This window comes from Oratosquilla oratoria, chromosome 14 (assembly GCF_046742065.1).
Source record: "Oratosquilla oratoria isolate Oo_2021 chromosome 14, ASM4674206v1, whole genome shotgun sequence".
In the NCBI taxonomy this organism is placed as follows: Eukaryota; Metazoa; Arthropoda; class Malacostraca; order Stomatopoda; family Squillidae; genus Oratosquilla; species Oratosquilla oratoria.
The window spans coordinates 63755249-63769750 of NC_134790.1; the positions used below are offsets into that span (position 1 = coordinate 63755249).

The 14502-nt window shown below is 42.6% G+C and overlaps 2 protein-coding genes across 3 annotated transcripts in view; one reads left to right on the plus strand and one right to left on the minus strand.

Moving 5' to 3' along the window:
• The window catches only part of LOC143032900 (folylpolyglutamate synthase, mitochondrial-like), a 90308-nt gene that overhangs the window by 63375 nt on the left and 12431 nt on the right, over positions 1-14502 (plus strand). Inside the window, exons 10-11 of the mRNA XM_076198134.1 lie at positions 5789-5951; positions 12545-12749. Of these exons, the coding sequence (XP_076054249.1) occupies positions 5789-5951; positions 12545-12749 (368 nt within the window). The remainder of the gene's footprint in view (positions 1-5788; positions 5952-12544; positions 12750-14502) is intronic.
• Positions 2720-14502, minus strand: part of LOC143032902 (uncharacterized) — a 46033-nt gene continuing 34250 nt past the window's right edge. For both annotated transcript variants that reach the window (XM_076198135.1, XM_076198137.1), the window contains one exon: positions 2720-3316. In XM_076198135.1, the coding sequence (XP_076054250.1) occupies positions 2779-3316 (538 nt within the window). In that variant the 3' untranslated portion in view covers positions 2720-2778. The remainder of the gene's footprint in view (positions 3317-14502) is intronic.

Consider the following 14502-nt stretch of genomic DNA (forward strand, 5'->3'; position numbering starts at 1 on the left):
CTTTCACCCCTTGTACATCTCATCACCTTACTTTTACCCACATTTATCTTCAACTTTCTTCTTTCACACATTCTCCCAAACTCTGTCATCAACTTCCTCAATCCCCCCTCTGATCCTGCTACAAGCGCAGTGTCGTCCGCAAACAACAGCTGGCTTATCTCCCACTTTTCTCCATTTTCTTTAACCATCTCCAATCCCTGACCCACCACCCTTGCATTTACCTCTCGCACCACCCCATCCATGTATAAGTTGAACAGCCAGGGTGACATAACACATCCCTGATGAAGTCCCACCTTTACCTTGAACCACTCTCTCTCTCCATTTCTAATCCTGACACATGCTCTACTACTCGCGTAAGAACTCTTGACAGCTCCTAGAAGCTTTCCTCCTATCCCGTATATCTGCAAAGCCTCCCACAGTGCCTTCCTGTTTACCCTGTCATAAGCCTTTTCTAGATCCATAAAAGCCCAAAAAACATCCTTCCCCTTTCCTATAGCTTTCTCACATATCTGTCTTACCACAAAAATCTGATCTATGCAACCTCTACCTGTCCTAAATCCACACTGTTCCTCTTCCTCACCAATTACTCCCTCTGTTCCCCTCCTAATGCTCTCAATCAAGATCCTCCCATAAGCCTTCCCAACAACACTTATCAAGCTAATCCCTCTGAAACTACTACACTCACACTTATCCCCTTTTCCCTTGTGAAGTGGAACTATACAGGCACTCCTCCAGTCCTCCAGCACTCTACCCTCTCTCCAACAAACATTAAATAACCTCACCAGCCAGTCCACCATCACTGTACCTCCTTTTTTTTTTAGACATTGTGCATGGCATCCATCCAGACCAGGTGCATAACCTGCTCTCATCATCTTAACAACTGCCTGCACTTCATCCTTCCTTATTTCTCCTCCATTTTCCTCACTCATCATGGTCATTTTCTTAGCACTTCCCACTGCAACTATCTTTCCCTCCCTATCCTCCTTCACATATAGCAACGCCCATCTTTCCCTTACTGCCATCTCTTTCATTATCATCTCTCCATCTGCACCTTTTACCTTTTCTTCTCTACTTGATTCACCTCCTCTTCCTCTCTTAATTTCTTTCCAAAACCTCTTTTTATTACTTTCAAAATTTTCTGTCATATTCTTACCCCATTTCACATCTGCTCTCCTCTTTGCCTCCTTTACCTTGTGCTTTACTTCTCTTCTTTGTGCCTTTCATATGATTCCAAAGTTGGTGCTTTCAATTTAGCCAGTCTCTCCTCATGTGATACATTTGAAAATGCTGGGGCCATTTTTGTGGTTTCTTTCTGGATTCTTTAAATTTTCTTTATATTCTTTTTAGTACTGGGTGACCCTAGTGTCATAGCATATGTCTAGGCCCTATTAATGTGACTAATATTTTTTTTAACAATTTCGTCTAAATAGGTAAAAGCCACTTTTATTGATCTTAGCGAATTATAAGATTCTCCAACAATTTTGTTAATTTGTTTATCAGGGGACAAGTCATTTGAGATAATTACTCCCAGGTCTTTTTCAGGTCCTACTTTCTTCACTTCCTTTGTTCCAATTGTATATTGTCCTGATATTTATTTTTTTTATTTTATTTTTTTTTCCCTCCAAACTCTATTATGCTACATTTTTTAATGTTGAAGTCTACTTCCCACTTCTGACTCCATTTCCAAACTTTTTTTTAGGTCTATAGTGATTCACAATCCATTTCAGTTTTCACCTCCCTCAACAGTTGAGCATCATCTGTAAAGAAGCTCATGTAACATTTCACATCTTTATCCATGTCATTCACATAAATAGCGAACATTACTGGAGCCAATATTGATCCTTGTGGAACTCCACTAATCACCTCCCAACCTGAGCACTACTCTCATTTTTCTAACATGCAGGAAATCCTCCATCCAGTTTAATAGTTACTTTGTATCCCTCCTATGTTTTCCTTTTTGTTTTTTTGTGTGTGTGTGTGTTTGTGTGTGTGTGTGTGTGTGTGGTACTTTGTTGAAGGCTTTTTGTAAGTCAAGGAAAGTACAATCAGCCCATCCATCCCTTTTTTGTATTATATCAGTCTTGAGTAGAAACAGATTAAATTTGTAGCACATGATCTTCCCTGTCTGAATCCAAATTGTCTCAAGTTTATTATATTGTTTTCTTCCAGGTGTTTTATCCATCTATTCTTGATAATTTTTTCACAAATTTTGGCTACAGTGCTTGTAAGGGAGACCGGTCTGTAATTAGTTGGTTCTTTGTTCCCTTGTAAGGGGGGAAAAACCTTGGTATATGTGTGTATGTATGTTGTTCCCTCCTTTATATATTGGTACAATGTTGGCATTTTTCCAATCTTTTGGTATTTTTCCTTCTTTGAGTGAGCAATCTATTATGTTGTATATTTTGCCCCTTAGTTCTTTACATTCTCTTTGTATCCAATTTGCAATTCTGTCTGGACCGTATGATTTCCTGACATCAAGGTTAATTAATTGATGCTTAAAAGTGGCAGTTTGCCGACAAGATTGACGAGATATACACCATATGAGGACGGAGCCTTTATTTGTACGACGTTTCATTTATTACAGCTTTTTCAAGTACAAGTTGAGATACAAATGCTTGAGATTAAATAAGGGGAAAGGAGGGAACGGGGAGAGAGAAAAGGGGGGGGGAGGAAGAGGAGGAGGAGAAGGGGGAGGAGAAGGGGGGGGGGATTGGACCCTGGGAAAGGATGAGAATGCTGGCCCAAACGTCCGTGGGCGAAATGTCCACAAAGGGTGGTTTAGATATTTAATATTTTGCTGGCCATGGGTATTAGGGGAATAATGTGAGGCGAGATGTTAAACATGCCCCTGTTTTGTTCAATAGTGTTCGTTCCTTGAATGATTGCTGCTTCTAAACACTTCCTGCGGATTTTGTCTGGTTCCCGTATCAGCATTTCTGCATTCTTCCAGTCCATAAGATGGTTTTCCTTGTTTCTATGTGTCACACATGCATTGGTGGTGACATCATGCCTGACGTCGTAACGGTGTTCACGTATTCGTGTATTCAGGTCGCGTGACGTTTCTCCGATGTAAACTTTATCACATCCTGAACACGGAATATGATAAACACCGGCTTTGGTGCCCGGTGTCTGGTTGTTGTGTATTTCCGTCTTTGTGATGTCTTTTATCGTTCTGCTTGTCTGGCACACTATTTCCAAGTTGGTGGTTCTTAAAAGACGTATCAGGTTGGTGGCAACGTCGCCGGTTGGCAACACGAGACGTCTTGTTGTGCTGTCCTGCTGCCTACGGCTTTCCCGAATCTTAGCGGCCTGCTGTCTGCAATTATCTAAAAGAAATTCTGGAAATTTTAGTGTTAAAAAGGTCTCTTTAATAAACCTGCACTCTTCTTCTAAGTATTTTGCACTACATATCCTAAATGCCCTAAGGAAAAAGCCTATTACTACTCCTCTCTTGGTCCTTAAATCATGGTGGGAGTAGAAATGAATTAAATCATTTTTGTTGGTGGGCTTTCTATACACTTTGAATTCAAGTTGGTTACCGTACTTAAAGATGTGTGTGTCCAGGAAAGGAAGAGAATCGTGGATTTCTTCCTCTAGGGAAAACTGAATGGTGGGCTCCAATTCGTTTAAGGCCGTCTGCAAAATATTAAATATCTAAACCACCCTTTGTGGACATTTCGCCCACGGACGTTTGGGCCAGCATTCTCATCCTTTCCCAGTGTCCAATCCCCCCCCCCTTTTTTCTCTCCCCGTTCCCTCCTTTCCCCTTATTTAATCTCAAGCATTTGTATCTCAACTTGTACTTGAAAAAGCTGTAATAAGCGAAACGTCGTACAAATAACGGCTCCGTCCTCATATGGTAATTAATTGATCCATTATTTCTTTTACAAAGCCTTCTGTGAGGGGCATCGTATGATTTTTTCTTCATGGATTTGGAAAAGGTTTATGACAGGGTAGACAGAAAGGTACTGTGGGAGGTATTGCAGATATATGGGATAGGAGGAAAGCTGTTAAGAGAACTCGAGATTTTTTATGAGAGTAGTAGAACCGGTGTTAGATTTAGAAATGGAGAGAGTGGTTTGAGGTAAAGGTGTGACTTTACCAGGGATGAGTTATGTCACCTTGGATGTTCAATTTATACATGGATGGGGTGGTGTGAGAGGTAAACACAAGAATAATGGGCTTAGGATTGGAAATGGTTAAAGAAAATGGAAAAAAATGGGAGATAAGTCACTTGTTTGCTGATGACACTGTGCTTGTACCAGAATCAGAATAGGGATTAAGGAAGTTAGTGATGGAGTTTGGGAAGGTGTGTGAAAGAAGGGGGTTGAAGATAAATGTGGGTAAATGTAAAGTGATGAGATGTAGAAGGGGAGAGGATGACAGCAAATTGGTGTATTAAGGAAGATAGACTGGAGGAAGTGGATAGCTTTAGATACTTGGGTGCAAATGTGGCAGGAAAGGGAGGAGTAGAGGTGGAGGTAGAATGTAGATTGAGAGAAGCAAGTAAATGCTCTGGGGGATTAAAAAGTATAATGAGAAAAAGACATTTGGGAATGGATGCTAAGAGGAGATTGTATGAAAGGGTGACTGTGGCGACAGCACTGTATGGAGGAAAGACGAAACGTTAGAGAAAGGTTTTAAATGTGTTTGAGATGAAATATCTGAGAAGTATATAAGGGTTACTAGGCTGGATGTAGTGAGAAACAAGGAGGAGAAATGGGGTGGAAAGGGGGTTAGGAAGTAGGGTTGATGAAAGAGTATTGGAATAGTTTGGACAAATGGAAAGAGTAAGTGTAGAAAGGTTAGTAAAAAAGTGGAAGGCAGATGTGGAGGAAGTGAACATGAGGGGGCAACCAGAGATGAGATGGATGAATGGGTAAAAGGGCATTGGGAAAGAGGGGAATGTCTGTTGAGGAAGGGAGGTAGAAGACTGAAGATAGGGGTGAGTGGAGAATGGTTGTGTATGGATGATGCTGTGATGCATGGAAGGGAGTGGGTGGGGGATGGGGAGCAAGGGAGTATGAATGATATTTTGATGCAACCCAAAGGGATTTCTCCCCATCTCATTTTCTGCATGAGGGTAAAGAGATGGGGCAGAGTTGCTGATTAAATGAATTGGCCTTGCTGTGGAGGGAGGGGTGGTGAATGGGAGTGGAGTATGTGGGGATGAAATGGGTGGGAGTGAATTTAAGCCTTTGACTTTGGCTACCTCCCTTGTAAAAGGGAAAAAAGCCATTGGTACATGTATGTATTATTATTATTGGATGGATGGGGTGAAGGGGGCTTTGGGGAAGAGGGTAATGTCTGTTGAGGAAGGACGGGAGAGGACAGAAGACAGGGGTGAATGGAGAATGGTTGTATATGGATGATGTTGTGATGCATGAGGTGGAATGGGCGGGGATGGGGGGTGAGGTAGTATGAGTGAGCAAAATTTGACACAGTCCAAAGGGATTTCTCCCTGTCTTCTCCTTTTATGCATGGGGGGATGGAGAGGGGGGGTCGCTGATTGAATGAAGCGGCCTTGCTGTGGATGTGCTGTGACTTGCGACACTGCCTCTGAGCCAGGGCAGTGGACAAGGTGCAGGGATGACCCGTCATCCAGGAGGTGCTAAGATAAGAGGGAGGGTGGAGGGGTGTGGAGTGTATTCAGGGATGGAATGGGTGGGAATGATTTTATGCCTTTTCCTTTTTGGTTACCTCCCTTGTAAGGGGGAAAAAGCCTTGGTATATGTATGTATTATTATCATTATTATTTATTTTTGATAATTATATTTTTTTTTAACAGATCAGACAAACTTTACAGTGTCTCATGATCAGCAACACATTCGATGTGAGAGACAGCGCAACATTTGGATCAAACTGGTAAGACAGCAAAAACAGCAGAAGGCAAATGAAAGTCAAGGTGTGGATGAAGCTCTTGATTCAGATGAGGAAGCCTGTGCCAGAGGGTTAGTAGTTTATTTGTGTATATTTTAACCTGTGACCCCTTTCATTTGTTGTCTTTTACAGATTTTGTTTTGATTCAAGACTATTTTATTGGGCTCACAGACAAGTAGTTGAATAAAATATTTAGTACTTTACTAGCCAGATGTTCATTCAAGGTGAATAGATTGTGTACCATTAACCAGAACAGAACTAAAAGTGTAATGTGTCAGTTTCTTTGTTTCATTGATTGGGATAGTTGTAACCCCATACTGGCTGGAAGTTTGTACATTTTTAGTATTAGACAAAATAAAATCTTCGACTGTTCCAATGGGCACCTTTGGTCTTCAAGGTTTAAATCAGTGTTATTGGACTAAAGTAGTCAATATACATACATATCTTTGTACCAATAGGTTTCTTTACCGTTATAAGGGAGTTGAGGCATGTGCTCAGCCCCTACTCCTTCCCACTCCCATCTGTCACCCATTTCCCTTTTATCTTAACTCCTTGTGCATGAAGGGCCATCCCTAATCCCTGTTCACTTTATGTGTCAGAAGCTGTGCAGCAAGACAGCATATTGACAGCAGGGCACAACAACTGAGGCTGGTTCATCTCCACCACTTCATTTACATGGCAACCCTCTCTCCCTTCACACATAAATATAGGAAATGAGGAAAAAATTCCTTGAGGCTATGTCAATTTACCCTCTCACAACCATTCTCCACTCATATCTATCTCTTTCCCTCTCCCTTCCCTAGTCAATAGACATTCCATTTTTACCCAAGACTTAGACAATATTCACATGGAACTCAAGAATGGAAAATTAATTTAAATATAAAAAAAATGCAAAGTATTGGAAATTGGCAATAGCTCAAAAAACTTGCATTATTCCTTGGGAAATAAATATACTATAAAAACATACATATACCAAGGCTTTTTCCCCCTTACAAGGGAGGTAACCAAAAAGGAAAAGGCATAAAAACATTCCCACCCATTACATCCCTGAATACACTCCACACCCCTCCACCCTCCCTCTTATCTTAGCACCTCCTGGATGACGGGTCATCCCTGCACCTTGTCCACTGCCCTGGGTCAGAAGCAGTGTCGCAAGACACAGCACATCCACAGCAAGGCCGCTTCATTAAATCGGCGACCCCCCCCTCTCCATCCCCCCATGCATAAAGAAGACGGGGAGAAATCCCTTCGGGCAGCGTCAAATTTTGCAGACACATACTACCTCACCCCCCCCCACCCCCCCACCCATTCCACCTCATGCATCACATCATCCATATACAACCATTCTCCATTCACCCCTGTCTTCTGTCCTCTCCCGTCCTTCCTCAACAGACATTCCCCTCTTCCTCAAAGCCCCCTTCACCCCATCCATCCACCTCATCCTAGGACGTCCCTTCATGTTCACTCCCTCCACAAACTCTGTCACCAACTTCCTCAATCCCTCCTCCGATCCTGCCACAAGCGCAGTGTCGTCCTCAAACAACAGCTGGCTCACCTCCCACTTTTCTCCATTTTCTTTAACCATCTCCAATCCCTGACCCACTACCCTTACATTTACCTCTCGCACTACCCCATCCATGTATAAGTTGAACAGCCAGGGCGACATAACGCATCCTTGACGAAGTCCCACCTTTACCTCGAACCACTCACTCTCTCCATTTCTAATCCTGACACAAGCTCTACTACTCTCATAAAAACTCTTGACAGATCCTAGAAGCTTTCCTCCTATCCCGTATATCCGCAAAACCTCCCACAGTGCCTTCCTGTCTACCCTGTCGTAAGCCTTTTCCAGATCCACAAAGGCCCAAAAAACATCCTTCCCCTTTCCTATAGCTTTCTCACATATCTGTCTTACCAGAAAAATCTGATCTACACAACCTCTACCCATCCTAAATCCACACTGTTCCTCACCAATTACTCCCTCTGTTCCTCTCCTAATCCTCTCAATCAAGATCCTCCCATAAGCCTTCCCAACTACACTTAACAAGCTAATCCCTCTGAAACTACTACATTCACACTTGTCCCCTTTTCCCTTGTAAAGTGGAACTATACAGGCACTCCTCCAGTCCTCTGGCACTCTACCCTCTCTCCAGCAAACATTAAATAACCTCACCAACCAGTCCACCATCACTGTACCTCCTTTTTTTAGATATTTTGCATGGCATCCATCCATACCAGGTGCCTTACCTGCTTTCATCATCTTAACAACTGCCTTCACTTCATCCTTCCTTATTTCTCTTCCATTTTCCTCACTCATCACAGTCATTTTCTTAGCATTTCCCACTGCAGCTATCTTTCCCTCCCTATCCTCCTTCACATTTAGCAACTCCCTAAAATATTCTGCCCATCTTCCCCTTACTGCCTTCTCTTCCATTATCATCTCTCCATCTGCACCTTTTACCTTTTCTTCTCTACTTGATTCGCCTCCTCTTCCTCTCTTAATTTCTTTCCAAAACATCTTTTTATTACTTTCAAAATTTTCTGTCATACTCTTACCCCATTTCACATCTCTCCTCTTTTCCTCCTTTACCTTTTGCTTTACTTCTCTTTTCTTTTCTTTGTACCTCTCATATGACTCCCTCATCCTATTTTGTAACCAATCTGTGAAAGCTCGCTTCTTCTCTTCTACAACCTTCTTTATTTCCTCATCCCACCATTCACTACCCTTCCTTCTATTTCCTCCTGTCCTTCTTGTTCCACACACCATCTTTGCACACTTTGTGACTCCCTCCTTGAACCATCCCCATTCCTCCTCCACACCTAGCTCTACTCTATCCTTCACTCCCTCCCACTCCTCCTTCAGCTTCTTCTTGTACTCCTTCTCCTTTTCCTTTTCATTCAAAGAGTTCACTCTAAGCACCTCCCTACATTTTGTCCCTTTCCTCTTTCTACATCTATCCTCCACTCTCAACTTACCTTTCACCAATTTTTTTTTTAACTGATATTCCCCCACCCTCTCCCCTTAGCACATGTACATCCTTAACTCTTCCTATCATAATCCTATTTACTATTACATAGTCCATTAACGCTCTATCCACCACCCTCTCCCATGTGTATTTATGCTTGACTTTCTTCCGAAACACTGTATTTGCTATCATCAACTCTCTAGACACATTTCCACCATCAACTCTACACTACGATTCTTTCCTGGAACTCCACATTTCCCAAGCACTCCATCAATTGGATCATTTCCTACCCTAGCATTAAGGGCTCCCAGTACTATTACATTGACACTTCTCCCTAAATCCTCTTAGCACTCATTTAAATCTATCCAAAAAGCCTCCCTTTCTTCTACACTCTTCTCACTGCCAGGCCCATATGCACTTGCAAAGACCCACATCTCCTTCCCCAGTTTCACCTTCATCCACATTATCCTTGAGGAAACCTCCTTCCACTCCACTACACGTTTACCTATCTCGTCACTTACTAGTATAGCCACTCCTTCACTCCTGATAACCTCCCACTTACACTCCCAAACTTACAATCGCCCTTCCCTTTCAGCTTAGTTTCACTCAAAGCCAACACATCCATCTTCTCACAAACATACTACCTATTTCTTCCCTTTTACTCTCATCTGTACCACATCCATGCAAATTAAAAGACCCAAACCTTAGGGTGCTGGTCGGAAAACTCCTAGACCCTCTTATGCCTTTGCTCTTTTTTTTTTTTTTTTTTTTTTTTTATATATATATATATATATATATATATAGGAATGTTCCGTGTGGGGCAACAAGGAGAAGGATGCCTAGTCCCAATCCCCATCCCTTTCTTCTCACCTTTTATGATCCAAGTGGGAATACTTGGTGGCAGTATTCTTTTCCCTCACCACAGGCAAGGTAGGCGAAAAAGGAAATGAATATTCAGAGAAATTGTACAGGACAGTAACAAGGGGTTGGGGGACAGCATAACGGAGGGACAGTCGTAGTATAAAAGTGTCATAATTTCTCTATAAACAGTTTTCCTACATCACAGCCAAAATGATGTGTGGCTCTGGTCCGTAAGGGCGCCCCATATAGACCCTAAAGTATCAACTGTATGCCACTTTGCCACAATACCATGCAGCCAAAAACAGGAGGAAAAAGATTTGAGTGTATTGAAGAAAGGCAACTTGTTACCATTTTGGGAGAGACATGGATTTCTGCAGAACATTGAGATTGTTTTTTACTGTAAGGATGAAACAATGATGAAAAAGTCATAGAAACACTGATTCATCCAAGACTATGTACATCAATGGTATGGTCCTCACACAGTGGAGGATTGAGAATATACAAAAGGTAGTAACCAAACTGGTTCCCAGTCTGGCAGAGAAGCCATATAAGGCAAGACTTAAAGCACTGGTCCTGTTAATATTGAAAGATAAACAAGAAAGGGATGAATTATAGTAGTCAGGTCACTGAAGGGATAGATTCCAATGACTAATCACCTCCCAAGACTAGTATATGAGGTTTGGAAGGCAGAGGTGAAGGAATGAACATGAGGGGTCGACCTTGGATGAGATGAATGGATGGGGTAAAAGGGGCATTGGGAAAGAGGGGAATGTCTGTTGAGAAAGGATGGGAGAGGACAGAAGATAGAGGTGAACGGAGAATGGTTGTGTATGGATGATGCTGTGATGCATGAGGGGGAGTGGGTAGGGGATGGGGGGTGATGGACTATGAGAAATAAATTTATACAGCCTGAAGGGATTTCTCCCCTTCTCCTTTTCTGCATGAGGAGACGGAGAGGGGGGGGATCACCAATTTAATGAAGCAGTCTTGCTGTAGATGTGATGAGTCTTGCAGCACTGCTTTTGACCCAGGGCAGTGGACAAGGTGCAGGTATAACCCGTCATCCAGGAGGTGCCAAGATAAGAGAGAGGGTGGAGGGGAGTGGAGTGTATTGGGATAGAATGAGTGGGAATGGTTTTTATAACTTTGTTTTTTGGCTACCTCCCTTGTAAGGGGGAAAAAGCCTTTGGTATATGTATGTATTACTTTCAAAATTTTCTGTCGTATTCTTCCCCGATTTTACATCTGCTCTCCTGTTTGCCTCCTTTATCTTGTTTTACTTCTCTTTTTTCTTTGTACTTCTCATCCTATTTTACAACCAAAATGTGAATGCTTGTTTCTTCTCTTCTACAACCTTGTTTACTTCTCTTGTTTCTTTGTACTTCTCATATGAGTCTTTCATCCTATTTTGCAACCAAAATGTGAATGCTTGTTTCTTCTCTTCTACAACCTTGTTTGCTTCATCATCCCACCACTTACTACCCTTCCTTTTATTCCCTCCCATCCTCCTTGTTCCCCATATTATCTTTGCACACTGTGTTACATCTTAAAACACTCCCATTCCACATCCACTCCTAGTTCTTCTCTATCCTTCACCTTCCACTCATCTCTCAACTTCTTGTACTCATCCTCCTTTTCCATCTCATTTAAGCAGTTTACTTTAAGCACCTCCCTAGCCTTTGTCATTTTCCTCTTTCTCCATCTATCCTCCACTCACAACTTAGTTTCCACCAACAAATGATCTGATATTGCCCCACTCTCTCCCCTAAGAACATGTACATCCAAAAATCTGCATACTCTTCTCCTGGATACCTCCTATTTAAGCCCTATCAACCACCCTTCCTTCCACCACCCTCTCCCATGTGTACTTATGCTTGACTTTCTAAACACTGTTAGCTATCATCAACTCTATTTCTAAAAACATCTCGCCATCAATTTTCCAATACAATTTTTTCCTGGAACTCCACCCTTCCCAACCACTCTGTCTATTGGTTCATTTATTCTAGCATTAAAATCTCCCAATACCACTACATTGACAATCCTCCCTAAACCCTCTATGCGCTTCTCACTACCAGGCCCATGTGCACTTTTAAAGACCCACATCTCCCTTCCCAATTTCACCTTCATCCAGATTAACCTTGAAGAAACCTTTCACTCCACCATATGCTCCCCTACCTCTTCCCTCCCCATCCTCTCTTCACTCCTGACACCCTCCCCACTACACTCCCAAACTCAAACTCGCCCCTACCTTACAACTTTATTTCACTCAATGCCAACACTTCCATCTTATAAACATACTGCCTATCTCTTCCCTTTTACCCTCATCTGTATTACACCCAAGTATATGAAAAGACCCAAACCTTAGGATTCTGTTTGGAAGACTCCTCCCAGACCCTCTTATTCTTTTTTAAGGGATGTCCCCTTTGGGGCTACAGAGAGTAGGATGCCTAGTCCCATCTTCCATCTTGTTTTAATCACCTTTTATAACCCAAGTGGAACACTGTGGTATTATTCCTTCTCCCCTACCACAGGGTTTGGCAAAAAATAGAAATATATATTCAGAAAAGTGGTATAGGACAGTATTAAGAGTGGGGTGGACAGTTGTAGTACAGTAAAGTAGCATCCTTTCTATATGAGTAGATATTTCCTCTAATACAAAGTGATATGTGGTTCTGGTCCATAGGAGTGCCCCATCAGTTGCATGCTACTGAGCAGATTTTTACCTTGCAATAACATGCATCCGATATCCCAGATGGGAATATATATATATATATATATATATATATTTGTGTGTGTGTATATTTATATTAATTTATGTTATGTTGCCCTCTTTTCAGGTCAGAGTGTTCTCAGACATCCACAGTAGTAGATCCAATATCTTCCACTCTCCCAGCAGATGATGTTCCCTCCATCACTTTTCCATGTATTAACGATGCCTTAGTGTGGTTGTCTTGTGGGAGAAATGCTGAGTTGAGTAACAGTCTGCAGACACCTCCAGCATTTCCTCCACCACAATCCTTGCAGGAAGCATCACAAGTCCAGGTGAAGTTTTATTTTGTCAATATTATATTTTCATCATTTGTACATTTTCTCGTTTATTTTATGTGAACTTGTGCACATCTCTCCATCACTGCTGATACTCATTATACTTAAGGTGACACGAGAGGATAGGATAGCTTCCTCACCTTAGAATTTAAACCTATCCTGTTTTTGTGTGTAGGCCCACTTGCTTAAACTTTTATGGACATTCATTGGTATGTATAGGTTGCTTTCCAGTCTTCCTCTTGCAATCACTACCCTCCTTATGTACATACATATACCAAAGGTGTTTCTCCCTTTACAAGGGAGGTAGCCAAAAACATCATACATATATACCAAGGCTTACATGTCTTTCAAACAACACCTCACAAACATAAAAAACAAATGCACACCTAGACTTAACGCACTTAAGTCAATCACTGGAACAACATTTGGACAAAACAAAGAAACTAATATAACAATATACAAACAATGCATACGCTCAGTGATGAATTATGCGAGTCCTGCATGGGCTCCTAATCTCAGTGAGACACACCACAACACCCTTCAAATCATACAAAACAAAGCCCTAAAAACAATTACAGGCTGCACAAATACATCACCTACAGACCATTTACACCATGAAACAAAAGTCCTCAAAGTCAAGGACCACCTCGACATGAGAGGCACACAAACACTTGCTGCAGCCACCACAAACACATCACACCCGCTACACTACATAGCAGAACACCCACACACACCAAGAAACATTAAAACTACACCCAAAGACCTTTATTACGCACAGATACTCTCTTCTCTTCCTCCACAACCACCAAATACCAGCCTCCGGAAACATATTCATAATCATATCACTCAGCGCTCCATTAACACACTGAAAGACAACACACTGCTGCATGCCAGACCCCCTGATATCCACCCTTCTGAATCCTCTCTCCCACGAAAGGACAGAGTCCACTTGGCCAGACTGCGATGCGGTCACCACCCAGCACTTCTAAGCTACCAGAAGAGGCTGGACGACCGTGTTGTGAACAGCTGCCCAGGATGTAACACTTCACCCCATACCATACAACACATAATGGAAGACTGCATTATACACAATCATGCACGCAAACAACACAACATACACTCTATAAAGGATTTGTGGGAAAACCCAGTTTCGGCTGTGGCCTTCCTTGGGGAGACGGGACTGCTCGGACAGACAGTCTAGGGAACGACAACAACAACAACAACAACCAAGGCTTTTTCCCCCTTAAAAGGGAGGTAGCCAAAAAGAATAAGGCATAAAACCATTCCCACCCATTCCATCCCTAAATACACTCCACTCCCCTCCACCCTCCCTCTTATCTTAGCACCTCCTGGATGACGGGTCATCCCTGCACCCTGTCCACTGCCCTGGGTCAGAGGCAGTGTCGCAAGTCACAGCACATCCACAGCAAGGCCGCTTCATTAAATCGGCGACCCCCCCCTCTCCGTCCCCCATGCAGATAAGTAGAAGACGGGGAGAAATCCCCTCGGGCTGCATCAAATTTTGCTCACACGTACTACCTCACCCCCATTCCCCCACCCATTCCACCTCGTGCATCATAGCATCATCCATATACAACAATTCTCCATTCACCCCTGTCTTCTGTCCTCTCCCGTCCTTCCTCAACAGACATTCCCCTCTTCCCCAAAGCCCCCTTTACCCCATCCATCCATCTCATCCTAGGATGCCCCCTCATGTTCACTCCTTCCACATCAGTCTTCCTCTTGCAAT